Source organism: Lycium barbarum, chromosome 4 (genome assembly GCF_019175385.1).
Source record: "Lycium barbarum isolate Lr01 chromosome 4, ASM1917538v2, whole genome shotgun sequence".
Taxonomy (NCBI): Eukaryota; Viridiplantae; Streptophyta; class Magnoliopsida; order Solanales; family Solanaceae; genus Lycium; species Lycium barbarum.
This window is the reverse complement of record NC_083340.1, coordinates 56,892,886-56,919,201: the sequence shown is the minus strand read 5'-3', so window position 1 is coordinate 56,919,201 and position 26,316 is coordinate 56,892,886. Positions and strand designations below refer to the sequence as shown.

The 26,316-nt window shown below is 37.2% G+C and overlaps 2 protein-coding genes and 1 pseudogene across 5 annotated transcripts in view; 2 read left to right on the top strand and 1 right to left on the bottom strand.

Annotated features, from left to right (window-relative positions):
* LOC132636039 (electron transfer flavoprotein-ubiquinone oxidoreductase, mitochondrial) overlaps window positions 1–15,814 on the top strand; it is a 42,809-nt gene extending 26,995 nt beyond the window's left edge. For 2 of the 4 annotated variants that reach the window (XM_060352697.1, XM_060352696.1), the window contains exons 11-17: window positions 9,388–9,512; window positions 9,808–9,857; window positions 9,974–10,040; window positions 14,348–14,427; window positions 14,999–15,127; window positions 15,205–15,271; window positions 15,514–15,814. In XM_060352697.1, coding sequence (XP_060208680.1) covers window positions 9,388–9,512; window positions 9,808–9,857; window positions 9,974–10,040; window positions 14,348–14,427; window positions 14,999–15,127; window positions 15,205–15,271; window positions 15,514–15,597 — 602 coding nt within the window. In that variant the 3' untranslated portion in view covers window positions 15,598–15,814. Of the gene's footprint in view, window positions 1–19; window positions 6,823–9,387; window positions 9,513–9,807; window positions 9,858–9,973; window positions 10,041–14,347; window positions 14,428–14,998; window positions 15,128–15,204; window positions 15,272–15,513 lie in introns of those variants that run through there. The other 2 variants (XM_060352698.1, XM_060352699.1) reach the window with 2 other exon arrangements.
* On the bottom strand, window positions 11,057–12,214 carry LOC132636041 (uncharacterized exonuclease domain-containing protein At3g15140-like; annotated as a pseudogene).
* Window positions 15,815–16,024: 210 nt separating the features above from the next.
* On the top strand, window positions 16,025–20,375 carry LOC132636040 (uncharacterized). The gene is made up of 5 exons (XM_060352700.1): window positions 16,025–17,666; window positions 17,753–18,589; window positions 18,693–18,842; window positions 19,358–19,423; window positions 19,557–20,375. The coding sequence occupies exons 1-5, from the start codon at window positions 17,664–17,666 to the stop codon at window positions 20,250–20,252; spliced, it is 1,752 nt and encodes a 583-aa protein (XP_060208683.1). The 5' UTR covers window positions 16,025–17,663; the 3' UTR covers window positions 20,253–20,375.
* The last annotated feature ends 5,941 nt before the right edge of the window (window positions 20,376–26,316 follow it).

Sequence of the window (26,316 nt, the reverse complement as noted above, 5' to 3'; positions counted from 1 at the left end):
AACTCCTACTTCTCTCTAGAATGCAGGAAGAAAGAGAATATGTCTTTTAAAGGAGCACTAGCTTGGCCGGTACTGGAGCTAGAAGGGAGCTGTTGGAAATTGGATGCCGGAAAGGCACCCAAGTTCAGAATTTCTGATGAACACACTAGGAGAAGGAAGAATTTCCTAAACACATGTTTGGTTGGGAGTTTCGTTGAGTGGGTTGGGCCCCCAGAAGCCATCAGAAACTGGGGGGCTGAGGCTTGGGGCGTAAGTAACAACAACAACAACAACCCAGTGAAATCCCACATCGTGGGGTCTGGGGAGGGTAGAGTGTACGCAGACCTTACTCCTACCAAGGTAGGACGGCTGTTTCCGAAAGACCCTCGGCTCAATAAAAGCATAAAAAGAAGTCAGATAAGGTTAAGAGAATCAAAGCGATATGAAATGAAATAATGCAAGCGACACAGATAACACAGGATAATCAAAGCACAGGAAATAACAGATAATAGCAAAAATCTGAGCAGAAGAAATTATATTGCGATAATGCGACTACTAATAAGAACGGAAAACGAGACTATCTACTAGCCTTCTACCCTAATTTGGGTCCTCCAAACTCTCCTATCTAAGGTCATGTCCTCGGTAAGCTGTAGTTGCGCCATGTCGTGTCTAATTACCTCTCCCCAATACTTCTTCGGTCTACCCCTACCTCGTCTGAAACCATCCATGGCCAACCTCTCACACCTCCGCACTGGGGCATCTGTGTCTCTCCTCTTCACATGCCCAAACCATCTCAATCTCGCTTCTCGCATCTTATCTTCCACCGAGGCCACCCCCACCTTATCCCGAATATGCTCATTCCTAATCCTGTCACTCCTGGTGTGGCCACACATCCATCTTAACATTATCATCTCGGCAACTTTCATCTTTTGAACGTGAGAGATCTTAACCGGCCAACACTCCGCCCCATACAACATAGTCGGTCTAACCACCACTTTGTAGAACTTGCCCTTAAGTTTTGGTGGCACCTTCTTGTCACATAGCACTCCGGAAGCAAGCCTCCATTTCATCCACCCTGCCCCAATACGATATGTGACATCATCGTCAATCTCCCCGCAGCTTTGCAGAATAGACCCAAGGTACTTGAAACTACTTTTCTTCTGGATGGCCTGGGTACCAAGTCTCACTTCCAAGCCAGCCTCCTGAGGTGCTTCACTGAACTTACACTCCAAGTACTCTGTCTTGGTCCTACTCAGCTTAAACCCTTTAGACTCCAGAGTATGTCTCCAACTTTCCAGCTTAGCGTTAACTCCGTTACGAGTCTCGTCGATCAGGACTATGTCGTCCGCGAACAACATACACCATGGCACCTCACCTTGAATTTGTCGTGTCAATTCATCCATCACCAAGGCAAATAAAAACGGACTAAGAGCTGATCCTTGATGCAACCCCATCACAATTGGAAAGTGCTCTGAGTCTCCTCCTACTGTCCTTACCCTGGTTTTGGCTCCCTCATACATGTCCTTGATCACCCTAATGTACGCCACAGGTACACTTTTAGCCTCCAAGCATTTCCATAGGATCTGTCTTGGAACTTTGTCATAAGCCTTTTCTAGGTCGATGAATACCATGTGTAATTCCTTCTTCCTCTCCCTATACTGCTCCACCAACCTTCTCACAAGATGGATGGCTTCTGTAGTTGAGCGTCCCGGCATGAATCCGAACTGGTTCTCTGAAATAGACACACCTCTCCTCACTTTTAGGAGACACTCATCACTTTTAGGAGACACTCAGTTTTGGTTTAGATTTTTTGGTGAAGAAGAAGCATGTCGGGTACTTTACGAAGGCCAAAGATGGATGGAAGGACGATTTCTGAAGTAGGTGGTCTGAAATGTTCGGGTGTGCAGATTCAAACTTCGCCGGCAACATTGCCACCATAAACCTAGCGGGCGTGCCTATACACTTGTGCTACTTTGATTTTTTCAGGAAAGTTGGAGATATTTGTGGTGGCTTTATGGATGCCATCTTCAGTATGCATGACCTAACAAGGGTAAGAATGGTAGTGAAAAAGGCGGTAAGACTTCTAGTGTCTATGGTGCTAGACGATAGTGAGTTGGGGTATAAGGTGTGTGCTTTGCTGGAGTTTGAAACTCAGGTATTTTCTGTATATGGATATGGGGAATACGAAGAAGAGAGTAGAAAGGGTTAGCATCAATGGAGGGTTTAGATCTAGGTTTTGGTCCATAACTGGTAGGTCGGTAACGACTAGTAGCTATGATAAGATTGATGAGCATTTTGAATTGGGAGAAAAGGGGCCTCTGAAGGCAATATGACCCTATTGCCCTCATTTAAGTGAATCACGGTTTACTAATTATAATGGGTCAGACCGGCCTTTTTTCAAAAAATCGACCAGTCTAGTGGTCCAAAAGAGACAGATCTTTTTCTATCTAGGGCTCGCACAAGTTCACTTTAGGTTGCTGGAAAAAGCCATTAACGTCAAAAAATACTCCGGCGACGCAGCTGCATGCAAAATCTCAAGGAGAAGGGGAATGCGGGGTCGCAATCCTGTGACAAGGCTCATAACCATCTAGGCTCGCATGTTTCTTGTCCAAATACCTCAGTTCTATCTCTGTCTGCCATGGAAACTTTGGATAAAGCTTGAAAGCTTCGGAGGAAGTCCTGAAAGCTAAGTTGCTCGAACTCGGGTACGGGTACAGATCTAGATGTCGGATTCTTCATGATCTAAATTTTAAGATTCGGGGATATGGTCCAAATATGGATTTGGGTGGTAGGGATTCGGCTAAAAATAATTCAAATATCAAAAAGTATAGTTATATGTCTAAATTATGAGACATTATGTGGAAAAGTTACAAGGTATTCCGAGGAGAAAATATTGAATAAGAGGAGAATCCTAGAAGGAGATTTAAGGAAAAGGACTCACATAGAAATTTCTATATGCAAGGTATTCCATTTTCTTTAATTTCACCTTAGCTTTAGTTTTGATTACAAAAATCATTGTATCTATCCCAAATTTCTCCATTGATTTTGGTCAAAATACCCAAAATTGGTTGACCATACCCAGTACGGATCCCATAACCACACCCACACCCACGCGGTGTCGTCACGAGTGCGACACCAAAGTGAAAGAGTCCGAGCAACTTAGCCTGAAACCGCTGAAATGGCAGAAAAGCAAAGTAATATAGGCAAGAGTGGGTGCGAGCTACTGTTTCGACACCCAGACCCACTTTGGTAGGTATGCCGGCGCTGGTATCTGCCCGTAATTCGGTTGGGTCAAAGCCAGGTGGCTCTGAAATTTTTCCTCAACCCATTTCTTCCGTGACCTTAAAGTCTAGTAAAGGTATAATTCCGGAGCTCTCAAGATAGTAGGAGAAGGGTCTGAAAGGGGTCAACTTATTTTGGGAGGTTCGGAGGGGCTAAATGTTGTTTCAAGGTATCTTCTTATAAAGCCTTATTACAAAGGAAAAGAGATCGGGAAAAGAGCGGCAGGAAGCCAAAACTAAAGAAAACATAAAAAAAAAAGAAAAGGAATCCACTGATCCCGGTCATCCCAAGAACCTTCCGCCAACCAATAGCTTGAGCAAATGGGTCCCATCATAAGGAGCCACTCCTCTCCCCCCAGGTTCCTTCTTAACGGCACGAGCAGGACAAGTAATCCAAGTTTTCACAGTACTACCAGATAGGAAGGAAAACCCACCTCAAAATCTAAAACCAACAATCAAATGTGTAATATAACTAGAGTAATATGAAGTAGAGACGAGGCCTAGGGTTGTTCTCCTCTCCTAGATATGAGTCTAAAAGATTTAATACTAATCAAGCTTACTTATGTGATTGGTCTTATTATGACCATCAATCCTAAGATAACCACTCACTATTCCTCAATTTTAATGGTCTAACCTTATTTAACTTCCTCAGGTTAATAGAATTGCAATAAAATCATTGTCTTATACCTATTAATGGATAATATTTGTTATCTTTTAGTTTAGGAGTTTGTTACTAGTTCCCATTTTCTAGCTATCTGCTGGTTCAATATTACATAGATAATTTTCTTGTATTCTAGTACACATTTGATTCATTTAGGACTTCTGATAGTTTCCTGTATTTTAGTATTTTTGTTGCACTCGTCTTTTGCGGTCCACACTTGGTGAGTGCGGCCAACACCCTACTCAACAATCTTCTTTTGGCTTTAACTTGATCTTTTTCAGCTTTTTCCTTATTTAATCCAGTTAATTACTTCAAAGCCTGAAATAAAGCACTTCCCATTCGACTTTAGCATGAAATAGTTACTTTCCGACTAAAAAAATAGTAAAAGACGGTAATAAGTGGGTAAACATTATCACTTATCAACCTCCAAGTAAAGTAGTGATGCAGTTCTCTTTCAAAAATATGTTGAAAAGGAAAGGGTCTTTTGAATCAACGAGTATGAGAAAATCAGGGTTCAAGTTCTCGGTTAAATTCTTTTTCCTTTTCCTGAAGATGCATACACCTATATTCAATAGAAAGAGAGCTGGCGAGGGCTCATGCTTTATTCAGCGCCAACCAGGAAGTCGGGGTTAACTGTGTTTCATCAGCAACCTAGGGCAATAACTTCTTATAAAGATCATATGCATTGTGATTATTGTGGAAAGTCAAGTCATACAAAAGAGACATGTTGTAAGCTTCATGGTAGACCAACTAGAGGTCATGGAGGAAAAAAATTAGGTTCATCAAGGGGCTTGACTAATATTGCATTACTAGTTACATGCGGCGCAAACACGAAATATAAAAATATTTATATTTTAATTAAAGAAGTATAATTTGTATTGTATTTTCTGTATCGTATTTTCTTTGTCGAATAATTAATATGACTTAGTGGCATTTAAATATGTATTATTGATATGTCTTCATAGTTATCAAAGTTTCGTAGCTACCTAATTAGATAATTTTTAAACAAAATTTTATTTATGAAGGAGAAAGTTTGGTAGGAGAATTAGTAAATCCCGAAGAGACACAAGTGACTCGGCATTCTGTAAAGTAATATGAGTTAAATTATGTAAATTAATTACAATTCAGTGGTTCAGTTGGTTGAGCATGGGATTTCCATAATGTAGGTCGAAATCCCCTGTCTACGACAGCAGGGGATTTTCCTTCTGGGCCGAGCTCGTCGCACGGGGCTTGCCTAGTATGGGTTATCTCTCCTATGTGGTTTTTGGTCTATTCACAGGAGGGGGGTTTATCCTGTGCGCACCCAAAGGGTAGCGGTTGCGGGTTCCCTTATCATAAAAAAAAAATGATTTTTCTTTTATGAATTTGTGAGTATATAATCTCTTTATTTATAAAAATGGATTTTTTTGTACTTATTGAGTTTTAATTCTACTCATGATAATTCATGTTGCAAGAGTTTATGCTACTTAAAGATATTAATTGAAACGGAGAGACAGAGAGAGTAATTAGTAAGATCTAATAAATGTTCTAGCTGAAAACGAAAATATGGCTCCAAAGTTGTCTAAATTTTACCTATATATATTATGACAAGTAATGTAAAGAGTAATCTAATATTTTTTTCGGCCCATATTATATGGTGTTTTAGCTTGGACAAAACCCCTTAAAGAGTGTTTTCACTAAATTACGCTTAATTAATACCTATTTAATAGGTTATGTCAAAATTCACTTACCCAAATAGGAATACTTTTATAAAAAATATATTATCTTCTTGATTACATAAATAATTATCTTTCTCGGATTAAATAAAAATGTTAAAAATATCATATAATATAAATGGAAAACAATAAAAGACAATAAGAAATTCATAAAAAAATACTGACAATATTACGTAAAAGATCCAATAGGCAATAGCCACGGCCCACTTGTACAGCAGCAGGATGAAAAATTACATTGTAATGCCACGGTGTGTAACGACCCGTTTGGTCGTTATTGCGTTTTTATCGTTTTTGCCCCGTTGACTCATCCCCGAGCCTTGTTAGTACTATTTTGACCTGCGGGAACCGGTGGCACAGTTCCCTATGCATCATTTTGTGTTTTGGAATGAATTTTAGAAATTTGGCCATAAAGCAAAAACCGTTTGACTCGAAGTTGACTTTTGGGTGCCCGTAATTGAATTCCAACAGTTCCATTAGGTCTGGGGGGTGATTTATGACATAGTGGTATCATTGGTTTGGTTCCCGAAGGGTTCGGGTGTGATTTGGGTCATTAGTTAAGAAACTGGTTAAGTTAGAATTGGAGTTGACCACGGTCAACATCGGGTCAAGATGATCCCGTGTCGATGTTTTGGAAGTTCAATAAGTTTGTATGATGATTTTGGACATGTCCACAAAGTTTGGTTAGATTCCAATGAGTTTTGGATAAATTTGGGTTGTATGGTGATTGTTTTCGTTTTCGATGTCGATTTGAGCATAAAGGGTACCATATTGAGCAAACGGCCTTTGATTCGTGTTTCAATTGAACTATTATATCCGTATCGTAATTTTGGAACCATAGCAACTGAAATCATCAAGTTTCGACATCGTATGAGGGATTTATGGTCATTTTACTAAGAATTGGGTTGCCAGATGTTTCAGATTAATTACGAAAATGCCACTGAATTCGTATTTAAAAATATGCACTGTTTCAAATATTGAAACTTCCATATCTCCTTCATTATAAGGTCAAATGGAGTGATTCAAAAGCCTAAATTGACTGGAATTTCACAAGGAATCCATTGGAGGCATCAAAAGTGAGTTTCGGGATCGTTTGGCACAAGAAACGAGGAAGAACAGCTGGGCGTTTTTGGCTATTAATGTTGTTGGAGTTTTTCTCATCTGGAAAGTTTGGGTTTGGGAGAATTCAGGGATGTTCTTCAGGTTTCTTCCATGGGGTAAGGTCTAAACTATAATCTAAGTATTTCCCTTTGATTCATTCCCTTGGTTTAGGCTTTAATCCATGATTTCTAAAGTAGGAAATTAGGGTTTTTCATGAAGAAGGTAAAATGGGTTGTGGCAAGTTGGTATCAGAGCCTTAGGTTACGCAGTCTATAATACAAGAGCATGTCTAGTAGAGTCTTGTGGATTGGTACGATGAGCTCCGTACTTATCAGTGAGAGGCTATAAGACATTTAGGAAACTTTGAATTCTTTTATTCTCTCGTGCGACCTTAATCAAATTGGTATTTAGTCGATTCCAATTGGTATCTGGACCCTCTTATCTTGATCGTCCTCGGAAGATGAACATCTGTCCCTAAATTCTTATATGAATGGTTGATCTATGGCGTGTTGTGGGTTGGGTGCGAGATATGTTATTCTGATTCGGGAAAGTGATCAAGTTTAGTCCTTAGTTATGGCTTAAGGATTCGATTGTGTGGGTCGTGATTAGACTCGGTAGTTGTGCGGAGTCACAATTAGACTCGTTTATTGTGAGAGTTCGTGAGAAATGGGAAGGATAGTTTAGAGGGTTACAGGGTCTCCATGTTTCAATAGTGGGTTGCTCGATGATATGATCGGTTTGACTTCAGCTTCGTCAAGGCTTTATGATGGTGTGCGTGGCATTGGTGAACCAATGGCGGGTCGACGATTCAGCAATGGTAGAGTATTAGACTTTGGTAGGTGAGAACAAGTGTAAGTTCGGTGATGACACCGAATGTGGACAAGCGTATTGTGATCGCGTGTTATAAAGAAAAGAAGTTGACAATAAGGACTGGAAGGAAGACTTTGTGGAAAGCGCGTAGCGGAGTGAGATTTCATAGACTATCTTGGACATGAGTACTTTTCGAGAGATTGGGGAAAAAAAAAATTGGTATCTGACATGGGTGTCAGGATAAGGTTACGACTGGTGCAAAAAGTTATTCTTGATATGGGCTCGTTGATGTTAAAAGACTACTCGGTTATTAAGTGAATGTTATGGGCACATCGTTGATCTGTAAATTGAATGGGTCGTGACACGGTGAGGACGACAAGTTTTTGTCATCCTCATTTATGTATAAATAAAATGTAGACACATGTAGGGAAATTGCTTCTGGAGAAACTGTATTCGGATGCACATCTTTATCAACTCCTAATGAAACTTGACTCACATTTTGTTGCCATATCTAATTATGTGCACTTAAGTACTGCCTTCACTGCTCACCTTAAATCTTGGGTGATTGATTTTGGTGCGAATAGACAAATGACATGCTCCCCTAAAGGCTTTAAAAACTACTTTCCATGTCTCAATGGCGATTATATCAGAATAGCCAATGACTCTCTTACCCTGTCTTTGGAACAGGCTCCTAGCTTGTACACCAAATACTATATTATCATCCGTTCTCCATGTACCTGAGTTTCCTATTAATCTGTTATCTATTAGCTCAATCACCAAAGATCTAAACTGTAATCGAGTTATTTCCTGATTATTGTGTTTTTCAGTATCTTCAAACAAGGAAGAGGGTTAGCCACAGTAGATTGCATGATGACTTATACATGTTTGATGGTACTTGAGACATTGGTCAAACTTCTTTTAGGAAATAAGGATGTCAACAAAGCAAAAATAGTGTGGCATAAATGGTAGGGACACCCATTATTTTTCTTTTGAAATAATTTATGTCCTAGTTTGTTTTTCAAAACTAATTTTGAATCTTTGTTTTGTGTTACTTGTGAATATGGCAAGCATATTACAAACTCTTATCCCTTGAGTGATAATAAAAGTACAACTCCTTTGACAACTATTTAATTGATGTATGGGGATTGGTGTCATACCCAAACCATTTCATTATTGGAAGTCGATGATTTGTTACTTTCTTTGTTCGTTTTACATACATTGTAAAGTTCTCTTTTGGTTGTACTTTTTCCCCAGCATTTGCTTAATGCTGGTTTGTTTCACATCAATAGTATCTCCTTATTACTCATCAAAAAACAATATAGAAATACAAAGAAGCCTTTTCTTCTTTCTCAAATTTTACAGTTAGTTTAGTAGGAAAACATCACATCAAAGTTAACAATTTGAATACGTAAATGAAGTTTAAATTCTTCAAAGTGGTGAAGATTCTGTAGAATAATATTAACAATTTGAATAGGTAAATGAAGCTTAAATTCTTCAAAGTGGTGAAAGTTGTGTCGAACAATACTATTGATGGAATATTGTCGGACCTTTTAGAATGTATCAAGCTGAAAAATATTGTATCAGTTAATGGTGGAATGGAGGGAGTAATAAAAAGTGAGCAAAAATCAATAGTTGTTTGCCTACTCTTTTGGATAAAGCTGGAAATAATATTGCAAGAAAAAATTTGATGAAATTCCGCTCCATTATGTTGATGTTGAGCGTGAGTGGTGATTTACACTTCTAGTTTTGTTGGTAATAAGTTCTGTACTTGGTGCTTTGGGAATATTCCTTGTCTATAAGAAAATGAATGATGCACCTGTTGACTTAAAAAGTCTTGACACAGGAATGCTAGCTGCAGAATCTGCATTCAGCGTGCTCCAAGAAGGTTTGAAGATGGAAACTTATTGGGACAATTTACGAAGTTCATGGATATGGGAAGAACTATATACTGCAAGGAATTATCGCCCTGTGAGTGTTGTGTTTCGAAAGCCTTTTAGGAGCATATTTGTTAGGTAAACCAATCATGACATTGCATCTTCTCAAAATTATTGCCATACCTTTGGAGCATGGTGCATATTTTTGTGCTGGAGAGGGGGTTCCTCTATGCCTTTCCTGATATAGTGAGACAAATGGCTCTGATGACCAACATTTTGTTGTCTCTTATAGATTGAAGTCAGCTACTATTTTTTTGTTAGATTAGCTACAGGATGCCTGTTAATATTCTCGTTTTAATCTTCTGTTTTAATTACCTTCTCTGCTGCAGGCATTTAAGTATGGGCTCTATCCTGGTTTGGCTTTAAGTGCTGTAGAGCAGTAAGATTTCACATTTAACTTAGTCAAATTGTCTTTTCAACACTCTTTCTTTTTTTTTTTTTTTCCATACTATGTTCTTAAGCTGTATGATTAATGGATCAGCTTATATTTGGCAGTTACATACTCAAGGGAAAATTTCCGGTCACTCTGAATCATGGGAAACCTGATCATGAAGCAACAAGGGTAAGAAGTTTTTATATCATAGGAGTTCTTTTGATGTAATGTAAACCAGATGCTTTATTTTGTCACCTCTTTGGACGTGATTGGTACAGGCTCTCACTACCAGTCAAGCGAACCCTGGACCTGTCTGTTGTGGTTATTCTAATTAGTTTATTAACTGAGAAGAAATGGTATACTAAAAAAAAACCCAATAACTGAATAAGTGATTCCATATTAAGTATGAACATAAACAGAGGCATTGCCAGGATTTGAGCCTCACGGGTTATGGATTCTCTGAAACGACCTCGAGTGCTAGTAACTGAGTTTTGAATTTAATTTTTGTACATATTTAGTAATATTTTAACATATATACCGCGCTTCAATCAAAGCTACTGAGTTCTCCCGCTGGCAAACAATTAGCACTAGCAAGCATGGGGTAGCTAACCGTGGCCTGTATGTCTCTCATGGTCGGGGAGGTGGGCTACTTCTTTTAAAATGAATGTGATCACACCAGTAACTGATTGTGGGTAAAGCATATAATCAATGGAAATAACAAGAACAAGTTAACATGCTCACACAAACAAGTTTATGATTACTACCAACACAGATTATATGGGTTGTTCACACAAGGCAATAGGTATAGCATGATTTATTTCTTTTAAGTTATCAAACACATAGAGGGCGTAATCTTATCAAAAAGTCAACTAGTAAGTTAGCAACTTATCCCAATAAGAGGGCTTTTGGAAGGGTAGAAATGAGTTTTTGGCAGTTGAGGAGTAGCCTCCGATCCGTTATTTATTTTTGGTGCACCCATATAGTTTCAGGATGTTTAGAGGATTGGTGTCTTTTGTAGAGAGCCATATATATTATTTTTTTTTTTGATCAAACAAGAAAAAATCCGTAGAACCAGCCCAACCAACCAAGAAAAGTTTATGATTTTCCCAGTAAAAACAACACCATCTTGGTGCATAATCTACCAATTGAAAGGAGATGATATTAACGTACAAACACTGATGCAAGTTTCCACTGATAGATTTTTTCTTTTACCTTCTTCCTCTCTTCTTTTTTGCTTTTCCTTCTACTTCTCGGCAGGGGTTGGGTGCATGGGTGAGTATGATGATTTGCAGAATACAAGAGACCTCAACTGAAACTTGAGAACAACTTAAGGGGAAGGATATCTAAAAATGTTTCGGTGATAACAAAACGGTTCAGCAGAAACTAGTTATACAATGCGATTCTTAAAAAGAAATTCAACTTTTTCAGGAGAACGAGGGTCTCTTCTAGCTGTTATCTGCAAAAGGGCACCATCAATTAGCATGCGGTGTACTACTATTGCTTGTTGTTTGAATCATCTATTCCAAGGTGATGGCTTCCCGACAAAGGAATCTGGAGTTCCATCATCATTGAGAGCATTCCTGGGTCCCTTCTTTTGTAGAAGTTCAAAAACACATCCTTCAGATTAATCCATTCCATGAAATACGGGGGCAATTTCATCCCTGCTAAGGTGCACTGCTGGGGAACTTTAGTCTTCAGGTCCCAGTTCCCACAAGTAACAAAGGCAGCATTATTAAGACAGCCACCCTGTTCATTTCTCCATAACTGACGTTCAGCTAGCCAAACTTCAAACTGCTCGATAACTTCCGCAAATGGTATAGCTGTATCATGCTAGACACGATCAACTCTTAGCTTTCCATATTTCCCTTCTACATATTGATTTATTCTTTCTTCGGGCATTTTTGTTGGCCTCACAAACCTATGGAACAAGTTGACCACATCCATGGTTTTAGCATCAAAAAGGAGAACAGGAAACTCGAGAATCTCAACTTTACCCTCCAAATCCAGCACCAAAAAGTACTCCAACTCCTGCTTCCTCAAATTCTTAAGTCCAGCAGCATTTTGCATAAACTCCAACGAGCAATTATGATTAAACGTATCAATATGCATAGGATCATCCATCTTAGTGCACTTACCTTGAGTAAAACAGAGACACATTGGCTTCCACCTAGTACGCGAGATTTGCATAGGCTGAATTAGTGAAGAAGAAGAAGAAGAAGAAGTTGATTCTTCGGTTGTAGAAAGAGATGGGGAGATAATGTTGATTTTACGGTTAGGTGTAAGTGAGGAAGCAAATAAGGTAGCGCTGGAGAAGAAATACGGAACCGCCATAGCAAGGGCACCCTATAAATTCCCATAGCCATGGAAAAAAGGCTCTCTTGAGTTCTGCTAAAGGAGAGAACCATATCTCATTGTAGATTCTTTACCTTTTGGTACACTTTTTGTGTACGGCCGATTTTGGCCTTCTGATTTATGAAATGAAATTGCTTACCTGATAAAAAAAAGCAACTTATCTCAAGCTACAGGCTTAACTTCACTTCACGCTTCCTTCAAGCAATGACGAATCACAAACTCACAATCTACATGATAACCAGGTTCAACTTACATTAATACATTAGCTTAATTTCTCTAATTTGTGAGTTTTCTACCAATTCGTTGGAACTAAATTTACCAACTGTCTAATCCAATGGGTTGGGACCATAATTAATGATGTTCATAATCGACATATTCAACACCTAATCAAGGATTTCATCGTTGTCCTCCAAGTCCTTAACAAACCCATCAATAGAATTCTAGGATTTGTTCAATCCCTTGTTGAATAACCACCTTAATTCAACCGTGGTTAACAATCATAATCTAATACTAGTGATGCAATAGGTGTAGAATTACATCAATGCAGTGAAACCTTGAAGATTCTCGATTGGGTGTTCTAATCAAGGTTTGAAACTCCAACAGTGAATTTTATGGGTTTTTGATGTAAATCCATGTAAGAGTATGTTTAATGAAGTGGAATAATCTTAATAATACTCAACTTTTGGTGTACCTTGAAGTACCTAGGTCGAAAACCCTTCTCAAAAGTTCTCAACCAAGTCCGAAAATGATGTGTTTTCTACTACCCCTACCCCTACCCCCCCCCCCCCCCCCCCCCCCCAGCAAAAAAAAAATCCCGTCATATATACTGATACGTGTCATGTTACGGCCATGCGTTGCATGGACCTATCCTGGGAAAGATTGGGGACCTTCGCTGCAACGCATGGCCACAGCGTGGGAGTGCTGAAATTATTCTGTCAACCGACGCGATGGTCATGCGGCTCATGGCCTCTGCTTTGCCTGGGACAACATTTATTCTCCCCATTTTGCATTCTTTTGGCCATTCCTACCACTCCAACTAAGTCCTAAATCTTATCGTATGTCCGTTAACACACCGTCATCCCTGAGTAAGTCTCAAACACCTCGGCCTCTCATTAACTACAACCATTAAGCCCTTAAATTAGTCCAAGCTAGTTATAGAGCAATACGGGGTTTGCAATTTTCCTGCTTAAAGCATAGATGTAATTTATGCTCTGGTTCTGGACTGTGGAAGACATCTAAAAGTGGTATCCTTCACAAACCTTAAAAAATCATCTATCCAAGAAATATACAAAAGCATAAAAACTTTCAGGTTGAGTTGATGTTCTTTTCCCCTTCAAGAGTCCTGCTGCATTCTTTTAGAATGTCTCCGGATTGGATGCTGTGCTACAGACGACCATGCTCCCTTAATTGTACTTGTTTTTAGCGTTCCCTGCATGGATTCAGTCATTACCTTGAAGGACTTTTATCATCAGCAAAATGAAATTCAGATATTGTTTTCCTTCTCTTTTGGGGAAACTTTCTATGTTTCTTTGAAGTGGTTCATTCTTTTGAGACACTAGATCAGCGATGTAGCTTATGGGTGGGGCTCACTTGATTTGCTTATTGTGGAAGAAGTGCACTCTGGTTGACCTGTCGTTGATCTGTGTGATTTATGAAATTTGATTGCACTGACCTAAAGAATGTTCATGGTGAAGATAGAAACCGAAGCAGATCAGTAAATGCTACTCATTTGCGAATGGGGAAATAGCATAGCGACTCACTTTCCTTTTCATAGAGCACAGGAACTTTTTAGCTGTTTATATGAGAAATTAAAAGTAGGAGAGTAAACATAGTACTACAGATCAGGTTTCTTGTGGATTTGCAAATCTAAGTACATTCATGTATTGATTGGCATCTTTGGAGAAAACCAAAGTATACTTATGTATATTCTCTTCAAAACTAAAAGAGACTATGTTGCTGATTTATCAAATGAACCACACACCGTAGTTTCTTGTTTACCAAGCCGACTCCAAACTATTCCGTGTTTATTCGTATCACAATATCCAGCTGACGTTAAGTGTGCACTTTCTAGAGAAGTTGGTTATGTTTAGTATAGCTCACCAATCAAGTATAGGTATCACATGAATTTGGTCCTTTATCTGCAGGAAGCAAAATTATCCTCACCAATTGAGTACCCAAAGCCAGATGGTGCTGTATCTTTTGATGTACCGACCTCTCTGTACAGGTAAACCATCTGTTTGTTTGTCAAAAACATTTTCTGATTGCTGTGGGTGATTAATTTGTTCGTTCTCCTGCAAATTGTATAATAGCTATATTTCCCCTATATGAAAATGAATTTATAGCAAGTAAAATGGAATAGTTTGGTTAAAGACGATGCAATACGATTAAATGATTTTATTATTAATGCACAGTTTCACCAAAAATAAAAAAATAAAAAAAATTGAATAGAATGGTGAAGCAGGAAACAATGAATTTCTTGAGAGCAGATCAGGAATTATTTGGCCAACTGAAATCTTATTAAGTTTTGTCATCAACTGAAATCCTGGTTAATTTTCTTGTTTAATAGAGGTTGCCATCAAGGTTGAACGTATCACATCACTGTGCCAAATAGAATTACTTAAAATATGTGAGGTAAGATCCATTTGGTAAAAGCACATAGTGTCCTGCTAAAGGAGAAGTTCCCTTGCATTGCCTTCTTTCTTTATGTGTTTGAGGAAGGACTGAAGGATCTTGAGTGGTCAGATCTTCTTTCATAACAGAAGTGCTGATTTTTCTTTCTAATTTCCTTCCCATAGGAGCAACACAAATCATGATCATGACCAACCATCTCATCTTCATCTGAGAGATCCTGCTGTTCCAGAAAAAGTCAACTTGCCCAAGTATGCTGGACCTGAGGCACGATATTGTCCTGCACGAGTTTATGAGTAATATTCGTTCTCGTCTGGAAATAACTTTTCATTTCCTTTTCATGTGTGTTCAGTTGTCCTCTTCAAAATGATAGGTACATACCGGATGACACGGGTGACTTAAAGTTGCAGATCAATGCTCAAAACTGCGTGCACTGCAAGGTAATGTTGTCTTGTGTCCGTGGTCCAATCTTCCCGCACTGAGTTAAAGCTGTGAAATTTGTTTCAGATACCTGTGTAGACATCCCTAATGCAGTAATCCATTAAAGATAATTGTGTGTGCAGCAAGCTGCTAGGGTTCTTGCTGATAGTCCTCTGGAAGTTCTTGTTCACTTGCTTAGTTTATGCTTATATGCTACTTTATGACGTTTCATAATGGCATCCAAAAATCTGTATTCTGTCAGGCCTGCAGTATTAAAGATCCGACACAGAATATCGAATGGACAGTTCCTGAAGGTGGAGGAGGCCCTGGTTACACAATCATGTAGATGACTTTCAGCCCTCATGAACTGCTAATGATGGATTCTTCCTAACGCAGTAAAGATGAATGGAAAAGTTAAAAAATGAAGCTCTTAGCGCTCACACTCTATCTTGGATACTATAAATTGCTGGATTGTAAATAGAGGAAATTAAGAATAAGGTTGTGTGGCCAAAACATTTTGAATGTAATGCGATGGTGCGTAACCATTTTCATCTTTCCTTCAATTGTTTCCCGATATATAAATTAATCAATGGAAGAAGGCCAAAAATGCTGCCGAACTATCTCAAAAGGTTTAAATATACCCTTCATTCACCTATTTTGCTAAAAATACCTTTCCACTAGCCTATTTGGCTCACTTTTGCCCTTAAAACTAACAAATTTCTTTTTTAATTATTTTTAATATTATTTTTGCTTTAAAAAAAAAAATTTCTCTTTTTTTAAAGTGACAATTGAGGCTCAAATTTGTCGTATGTTCAGGTATAATTTTTTTTAAAATTATTTTTATTACGTGTCATATTCCTATTAGACGAAACTAAAACGTTTGCCCTTTAGTTAAACCCGTCCCTACCAAACATATTCAACTTATTCATAAAATATACAAATTATTTATTTGTTCACCACAACAACAAATTGTTATTGTATTTGTTCATTTTTTGTTATTTTTTTCATAACAATTTACCCTTTTTGAACCAATTAGCAGCCTTAATTTTATTTTTCGTTGTTTTTGTTCATGACATTAATTTCGTGTCCTTGTGGTGGACAAACAAAATAGTTTATATGGTTTATGACAAAGTTGGGTGAACAAATAAAATAATAATTTTATTTTTTGCTGTTTTTCTGGTGAACTAATAAATTATTTGTTATAAACAAATACAATAATTTGTATGTTTTATGACAAAGTCGGGTATGTTTGGATTTTACTTTCATCCAATAGAAATATGACATGTAATAAATAATAATTAAACAAAAAAAACTTATACCTGAGCATAAGATAAATTTAAGCCTCAATTGTAACTTTAGAAAGAAAATAATAAAGATAAAACTAAACGTTAGTAAATTTTCTATATGGAAATAATATTTAGATTTCAAAGAAGAAATAATAATATTAGAATTTTGAGAAACACAAGTGGCGTCTTTGCCTTCTTATGGTTTGAAAATATTGAAATGCCATTTAAAAAGTTTAGACAATTTTTTTGCGCAGAGTGCCCTTCTTTTGGGCTGGTCTTTATATTTTGCCCTTCATTTATGCCTTCTTTAATTTTTGCCCCTGCCGCCTGTTTAATGAATATTTTTTGACGAAATTACCCTTACCCCATTAAAACCCTTTCTATTTCGTCATTTGCCCTTTTCTTTTCTTTTTTTGCTTCTTCGTTCCTCATCTGTTTTGTGTCTGTCTTATCTGTTCTAAAATTTAGGTACGAATTTGGATATTTTGCTTGTTTCAATATTTGTTTTTATGTTGAATTGATATCTTTGTCTTTGTCGTTTTTTATATTTAATTGATCCTTTTTTATTTAAAATTATAGTGTTTTTGTTACAGTGTCTGTATGATTTTTTGAACTTTAGTTTCGTTCCCCATGTATATATTCTGGTTTTTTGAATGTCGTATTATGAATGTCGTAATATGTTTTAGTTGATTTTGATATGTGTTTTGGTTTTCTCTTTGTTGAATCTTTGAAGTTTTGTATGTGAACAACTGTTTTATGTTGTTGCTGTTGTTTTTGTTTAGTAATCTAGGTTTTGTGAAGAATGTGTTTGTCTGAGGCAACATATGCCGGGTCCGGCAGAGTTGTTGCTTTTTGAAACTGAAGTTATGCCGGTTCCGGCATAAAGTTATGCCTGTTCCGGCATAAAGTTATGTCTGTTCCGGCATAACTTCATGAATTAAGTTAATTTATGTGTGTCTTGGTTTTTTGGTGTTGTCTTGTTAATAATTTTGGTTTTTATGCAATCTTTATGTGTTTTGGTGTTGTTTTGTTAATAATGTTGGCCTTTTATGCAATCTTATGTGTTTTGGTTCTTTCTTCTATTATGCAGGTATTTGTGTACCAGTCTAGGGGCTGATTTTTTATCATGGTATATGTTAATTATTTTCATTCTCATTTTTGGTTTATTCTTATCTAAACTCTTGGTTTCTGTTGACATTAATTTTTATTTTATAGGAGGAACATCCCTTGGTTAAGTTTGAACATTGGGTTGAAGGAGGTGGCATGTGGAGTGGTGATTTTCATTTTCGGAGTTTGATTTTGTCCTTTTTGAGTGTCTCTCAATTGGAGTTGTTGAAAAAGGGTGTGTTTGGACAGTTTATGGATTTGGTTGATGTCCGCCTGAGTGATAGTATTTTCTATTGCTTGATCTTATCGCAACTTACATCTAGTAATGATAGTGCGTTAAAGTTTAAGATTTTTGATCGCGTGTGTGTATTTGATTCCGAGTCTTTCCGTCTTATTACTGGGTTGGATTCTTGTGTTGGCGATTTTAGTGTTGTGTCTAGCAGACCAAATAGATTGTTGAGACTTTATTTTCCAAATCAGGATAGAATAAGGTTGTGTGATCTCAGGAGTTTTTTACAGATCAAGTCAAGTAATCGTACTGGTGGTTTTTGGGAAAGATCTAGTGATCCTATTAGACTTGCTGAGGTCTATATATTGGAGAGGGTTTTGTTGGGTCGTAACGAGAAATGTGTTGTTAAAGGTCATCTAATGAAGATAATTGACGATGACAGTCTTCGGGTGTCTTATCCTTGGGGTTCTCTTAGTTTTAATTGGTTGGTACGGTCGATTCGTGGTTGTGTGAAGACTTTCAAGAGCACGCCATCTACACGTTATATGATTAGTGGTTTCCCTTACGCTTTAAATGTGTGGCTGTTGGAGGTTTTCCCTATCTTTCGAGGGTTTTCAAGTTTTCATGGTCTGAAGTCTCCTCGTATGTTGTCTTGGGGTCCTTCAAAGCAAGTTGATTATAAAGTTATTACTGATAATTTCTTCCATGCTGAAAAAGTATGTGTTCCCCTTTTGTTGATGCTTCTTTTTCTTGGTTCTTTTTCCTTCTTGTTATTTTTTGTGTTTTTGTCTAAATTGATGTGTTTATATTGTGTTATAGAGATTCAAGAAATTTATTGTCCATGCTGTTGTTGTTGGTACGGAACAAGAGATGCTGGATTATCCAGTTGCACTTAAATTTCCTGATGATTCAGGACCTTGTTCTTCCCGTGCGGTTTTGCCATCTGAAGTTACTTCTCAGATAGTTGATGTAAGTTGTACTTTGCTTTTTGTGTTTTTGGTTGTTTAACTGAATTCTGAGTTAGAGGCCTTGTGGTATAGTATTTTAGTAGGAGACATTTTTGTAGTCTTTTCTGTTTTGGTTATGGAAATTAAAGTTTAAGCCCTTTGAGCCATACTTTTTGGTTTTGCAAACGTAGAATCTGCCCCTTCCGGCATACATTTCTCCTTTCATATTTTCAATTCTGCCCCTACCGGCATACTGTTCTCATTTTGAGACTAATTTTTGTAGGTAACACATTTTGCAGTCTTCTCTGTTTTGGTTTTGGAAATGAAAGTTTATGCCTCTTGAGGCATATTTTTTGGTTTTGCAAACTTAAAATCTGCCCCTTCCGGCATACAGTTCTCCTTTTATATTTGAATTCTGTCCCTACCGGCAAACTATTTTCATTTTCAGACTTCAGTTCTGCCGGTTCCGGCATACTTGTTCAACATTAATTTAGTGACATCAAAAGTAATGTGTTGTTTTATTGATCTGTTATACAGGGTGTTTTGTCTAGTGTGAAGAAGCAACTTGATGATGAACGATCTACAATTGTCAATCAAGTAAAGGTATGACCTTTTATTTTTTTATTTTTGAGTTTGTTAATATGATATGTATACTTTGCATGCTGCATTTGTTGTTTTTGTTTATTCTCATTTTATTTTCTTCTTTGTTTAATTTTTTTTCTTCGTTTTTTTGTAGTCTTTGGATAGCCGTTTCGAAGAATTGGATAAAAATTTTGTTGGCGCGATTAATGCTGTGGATAGCTTAGTTCGTATACATGATGAAACAAAGTCAGGTGTAGCAGCTTCTGAAAGTGCTAAAAGAACTTGTTTAGAAAGTAGACTTGATAGTTTGGAAAGTAAATTTGATTATGTGATGCATTGTGTTGAAAGTTTAGTTCGACTGCATAGCGAAAAGAAATCTTGTAAAGCAAGGTCTACAAAAAATGAGACATCTCCCATGCTCGATATGCTCTGTGATGCTGCTGTTTCTTCATCAAGTCAATTGTCTGATAAAACTCAAACTATTTCTCAGTTTGAAAAGGAATATGTGAAAGAAAATAAAGACCGCACAAAAAAAGAAGCACTTAATGAAATTGCTGCAATTAATGATGCTTTTCAACGCGGAGATATTTTGTTTTCTTCTAATGAAGCATCACAAAATGTAAATGAAGTAGCAGCTGCTGTTGAAGATAGTAGAAAACGTCCAAGATGCGAAGATGGAAACAAAGAAGAAGATGGTAGTAGAAAACGTCCGAGATGCGAAGATGGAAACAAAGAAGATGATGGTTATCCTAATTGGTATTTGCTTACACCAAGCAGTACTCCAGTTGAGAAACGGTTGAGTTCTGCTGCTGAAGATATATACTGTACTGCAGAAGAGTTAGGAAAGTGAATTGATTTTTTTGTTGTTATTTACGGCAAGGGTTATGTTATTGTGTTTTTCCCTTTTTCGAATAGTGTATATGTAAATTGGTCTTTCATTTCTGTACATATAATGAAGTTTCACTTTTTCAAATTGTGTTCTGTAGTCTGCCTTAACGGGCATACTTTTGCCATTTTCTCAATAGATGTTCTGCCATTTCCGGCATACTTCTAAGATGGAAGTAACTGTTTTTCCTAAAAATAAAAAAGATAATTAAAAAGTGACTCTTGTTCCAAAACATCTCCAATAAGTGCGACAATTACTTCCAATTAATGTATTAATTATTTTGTTTTTTTAAAAAAAATGGAAAGAAAAACTGAAAAATTCTTTGTATTTTTGTCAATAGTTGCGACAGTTACTCCAATTTAAATTTTAGTAACTGTTTTTGCTTTAAAAAAAAATCAATAATTTTAATCTTGCCGCCTCCGGCATAAGTTTACCCGTTCGGAACAGAAATTATGCCCCTTCCGGCATACTTCTAAATTCGTAGTAACAGTTTTTTTTTCGCTAGAAATAAAAAAAGATAATGAAAAAGTGACTCTTATTCCCAATATCTCTAATAGGTATTTCTACATTTACTTCCAATTGAAAATGTATTAATTCTTTTCTTTTTTTTAAAAAAAAGAAAAAACTGAAAACTCTTTGTATTTTTGTCAATAATTGCAACAGTTACCTCAATTCAAATTTCACTAACTGTTTTGGTTTTTTTTTTTTTTTTTTTTTTTTTTTAGAAAAAACTGCAAAACTCCCTGTATCCTCATTCAATTGAAATCCAATCGTTTCAACAGTTATTCCAATTTAAAATGCACTAATTTGAACTTCTAATGTGGTTTTTCTTTTTCTATTTTGATGTCATTATTTATTATTATTGTTGTATGGATTTTATTTCAATAGCGAGGTAAAGGGGTGGTTGATGAATCTCCGGACAATTCAAGTGCTGATGAAAGTGAATCTGAAGATGCCAATATTGCTGGCAAATCCAGTGAAAGCTCTTCTCTAGAGCGTCACATTGAGGTATTTCTCACGGGTCCTCTATGTTTTTCCTGTAAAAGTTTTGTTCCTTTTTTTTTTCTCTTGAGTTTAACACTTTGCTGTATTTGTTTATATTCACAGTTCCTAGAAAATGTTTGTGATGTTAAATTGGATAGGATTTTGAATAATCAACAGAAGGAGAAGACCCGGATGGATCAGCTGATTTCTGCTTTGCAAAAAGCAGGGTTAAATTTTGAATCCCAAACTGCTTCTCATGCTGAAAATGTTCGTCGACATGTTGATTCTCCTCGTCATGTTGAAAAGGGTAGGCGCAAGAGCACAAGATCTGTTCGTAAAAGTGCTGCTGCTAAAAGGAAAACTAAACAAGCCATGCCTCCTAAAAATGTTGAGCAATCTTCCGTTGGGCAACGAAGAAGATCGGTGCAGTCTGATGTTGAGGAAGATGTTGCTGATCTTGAACAGGCATTTTGGGAATCTGAAACTGCCACCGGAGATGAGGGGGGCAACAGTGTTGATTTGTCTAATGTTGAGGGTGAAAGTAATCAAGAAATTCAGATGGAAGATGTGCAAGCTGGTTCTAGTGAAAGAATCGTTGATGAGACAGAGTTGGGAGGCAAAATCCTGTTTTACAAGAGAAGAAAATTACGCAAAACATTACAAGATGCAAATGCTTCTCTAAATGTGGCATTTGAAGATGTTTTTGGAGAAGGCCAAGCAAATGTGACATGTCCCATGGAGACAGATGTTGAACAAGTTGAATCTCTAAATGCAACCGAAAATGTTGAGGCTGAATTGCCTTCGGTAATTTTACATTTATACTTTGTTGTTTTCTAAATCTAAGTTGCCTGACACACTTTTCTGGTAGTTGACACTTTGTGTGCTCTTTTTTGTTTCCCCATATGCAAATGATAGTTTTGCCCGTCCGGGCATAATCCCCTTTTTTATTGCAACTCATGTTCTGCCTACTCCGGCATACTACCTTTTTCACAAAGTTATATTTCTGCCTACACTGGCATACTTTCACATTTTATATGCAAACTCATGTTCTGTCTCCTCCAGCATACTCATCTCTTTTGGAAAGTTATTTTCTGCCCACTCCGGCATACTTTTACTTTTTGAAACTTAAATCTTGCCCCTTCCGGCATACTTTTCCCTTTTTCAAGCATAAGGTTTGCCCCTTCCGGCATATTTTTTCAAAACTTGTTCATAAATCTTTTACCACTTTCAGAATTTGTTAATTTTTTATTTTAATATTTTTGTTTCGATGATGGATGTTGTGTTTCTTAATTTGTTACTTTATGTAGGTTGTTGTGGAGGAACAATTTGCCATTGAACAGTTTGGTGACGCCAATCGTGAAGAATCCAACGTTTCTCCACCGAAAGAACATATGCTTGAAAATCTTGAGCAAATTCAAGATGAAGATATGGTGGTTTCTGATCATCTCGAACGAGATTTATCTCCTGCCAGAGATGATAGGATAGAAGAGGGTGATACGTTGGTGTCGCCTCATCATGATGAATCCATTGTATCTCAAGCTGAAAGAAATGCAACTGGAAATGTTGAGGCTGAATTGCCTTTGGTAAATTTACATTCTATACTTTGTTATTTTTAACACTTTGTTTGCTCTTTTCTGTTTTGCTTATGCAAATGATAGTGTTGCCCCTCCTGGCATAATCAACCCTTTTATTGCAAACTCATTTTCTCTCTACTCTGTCATACTATCTTTTTTCGCAAAGTTATATTTCTGCCTATACTGACATACTTTTAGTTTTTGAACTTAGCTCTTGCCCCTTCCGGCATACTTTCACATTTTATATGGAAACTCATGTTCTTCCTTCTCCGGCATACTCATCTCTTTTGGAAAGTTATTTTCTGCCGTCTCTGGCATACTTTTACTTTTTGAAACTTAAATCTTGCCCCTTCCGGCATACTTTTTTCTTTTTCAAGCATAAGGTTTGCCCCTTCCGGCATATTTTTCGAAATTTGTTCGTAAATTTTCCTTTTTGTGAACCTAATTTCTGCTTGTTTCGACATAATCCTTTACCACTTGCAGAATTTGTTTATTTTTTATTTTAATATTTTTGCTTTGATGACGGATGTTGTGTTTCTTAATTTGTTACTTTATGTAGGTTGTTGAGGAGGAACAATTGGGCGTTGAACAGTTTGGTGATGCCAATTGCGAAGAATCCATTGTATCTCCACCAAAAGGAGATATGACTCAAAATCTTGAGCAAACAACACTTGAAAATCTTGAGCATATAAGACGTGAAACACCTGAAGCTCAAGTTTCTAACGAGGGTGATGAACATGATGTTGTTCCTCATATTGGGGTTATGCCCGAGCCTATTAATGCAGTTGAGCCATTGAGGAGCGAACCAGCCAATGCAGACCTGCCCGAGCCTATTAATACGGTTGAGCCATTGAGGAGCGAACCAGCCAATGCAGACCCGGTTCAAGTCAGTACTCCAAAGGAGTCAGCTGTTGTTGATGGAAAGGGTGAGAACTCTCAAGGAATGGAGGACAATTTTCGATATGTGTCCTTTGAAGATATTGTAAATGTCGCTTCTTCTGCTGTCATAGAGAGTACTGTTAGTCAAACCCCTCCTATTGCTGAAGAAGAACCAGTTGTTGAAGTGGCGGAAGTGCTATCTTCCTTGAAGACAAGGCGCCAGAGGAAAAGGAAAGTAGTGGGTGATACCCCGGCACCCGGATGGATGTTATATTCTGGACGAAAAGATCTTCCTTTTGGGTCACGGAAGGACGAAAGTGACTGGGATGAACAGTACAGAAGGATGTGCCCATTCCATTACTTCAAAAGCAAAATTGCCGTGAACTTTTGGAAATTTTTTATCAATCCTCAAAATCTTCCAGCAAGTATATTTCGACCTACTGGGTAAGTTTTTAGTTATTGTGTGCTTTCTTAAAAGTTATTTTCTGTCCACTCCGGCATACTTTTACTTTTTGAAACCCAAATCTTGCCCCTTCTGGCATACTTTTCCCTTTTTCAAGCATAAGGTTTGCCTCTTCCGGCAAACCTTATTCATAAAATTTCCTTTCTGTGAACCAAACTTCTGTTTGTATTTTTCTAATTTTTGTTCCCTTTTCTTTAATCAGGGAAGAAGATGAGGTAATGTATCCTGGAAAGTTGAACCAACTGAGTGAAGTTTATAAGTTGGGTGATGTTGAGCCAAAATATAGGATGTTTTTTTTGGAGCTGTACCATGATGTCTATGCGCTTAATGATGAGGTTCGTGATTGTCTTTTACTTTTTCTTTTCTTATTTTTCTATTAGTTATTGCTTCTTGCATTTTTTTTCTTTATTGCTGAATCACTAATTTTTTTTTCCTTAACACAACATATTGATGTGATGCTATATTATTTGAGGAAGAAAATGATGTATCATCCTCCAGCTGCCAATGCTGTTAAGTACACAACCGTAGATATGATGTTTGATCAGCTTGTGCAATTTGACATCAATAGATACTACCAAGACCCGGTTAATTACCACTGGTACGCTGGCGGCAGTGATGATGCATTTTTGCTGAGTAATATTGTGTATGGGCAAAGAGGAAAATGTGGTATATCGTGGGAGAATGTCGACAGGGTATTAATTCCTATTCGCCCAGGATCTGATGATCCTAAAGCAATTTCTCACTATGTACTTGCTGTTTTTATGATTGATGAGCATAAATTGGTAGTTTATAACTCACTCAATCATAATGATGATCGTTTGGTTCGCATTCTCGAGGCCTACTGTGGTATGATCCCTAAGTTGTTGGAGGTCAATGATTTTCAATTATTCAGGCTATCATTCAATAACTTCAGTAATCTGACATATACCTGGGCTGCCTGTCCAAAGCAAGGATCGTACGTTTCATTCTTATCTTTTTTAGCTTTTTCCATTGTTTTTTGTTGATTTTTATTTTTTGTTTATTGTTTTTGGTTTTCTGTTGTTCTAAAACATCTCTCTTTTATGACTTTCAGAGATTATAATTGTGGTCGTTTTTTGATCAAGTTTGCTGATATGCTGATTAGTGGTGAAAATCCTGCTGATTGGGATGGTTCTGGTTTGATAGACTACATGAAAGAGTGGTCAATCAATTTGGTTTGTCATGGGAAAGATAAGCTGAAAGAGTGTTATGACACGCCACCAGATACAGCTGGAAGTGATTATCATGAGCATAACAATATGGAGTGTGATTATGAGATGAAAAAGAGAGCAAGATCTGTGAAGAAAGAAAAAATATAGTTTGTTTTAGTTGAGCTAGATCTGTGAAGAAAGGAAAAAAATAGTTTGTTTTAGTTATTTTTGCACCATGTAATTTTTTTTTCGTGCGCCTTTTGTGTTTTTTGTAAATGTTATAAGATTGTATAGTTTGTTTGTGTTATAAATTTCAACTTTAAGCCCCTTTGTAATATGATGGTGTTCATTTTAATCTCAACTTATCTGTGTCATAAAAGCTGATATTTTGTTGAAAATCCAAGTTATGCCCTTTCCATCACAACTTCATGGTGGTTGTGTAATAGAATTTTGCCGGGGTCGGCTTAGTTTCTCATTTTGTAAATAGAATTTCTGCCCATCACGACACAATTTAAGTTCAGAAAAGTTGCCAAAACCAGCAACAAAGACAAACCCTTTGAAGTTATTGACCAGCCAAAATGCATTTATTGGGGATTATTTGTCACGTAATGCTGTTATTTTGTTGAAAACCAAAGTTATGCCCTTTGCATCACAACTTTATGGTGGTTATGTAATATGAGGTTGCCGGGGTCGGCATACTGTCACGACCCGTCTAGGGGCCGTGACGAGTACCCGATACTTGTACCGAGCACCCCTTGTCTATCGTTTTACCTTTACCTCTTAGCAAGTCATGTAAACAGAGCCATTTTTTTTTGAACATTAACATTAGCGGCGTCATTCTGAACATAGACTAATAAACTTCGTTATCAATTATACATCAACATTAGCATGCCAAAACACCATATATCTAACTGTACTTAACTGACTGTACATAACTGTCTACGAGCCTCTAGACGTAG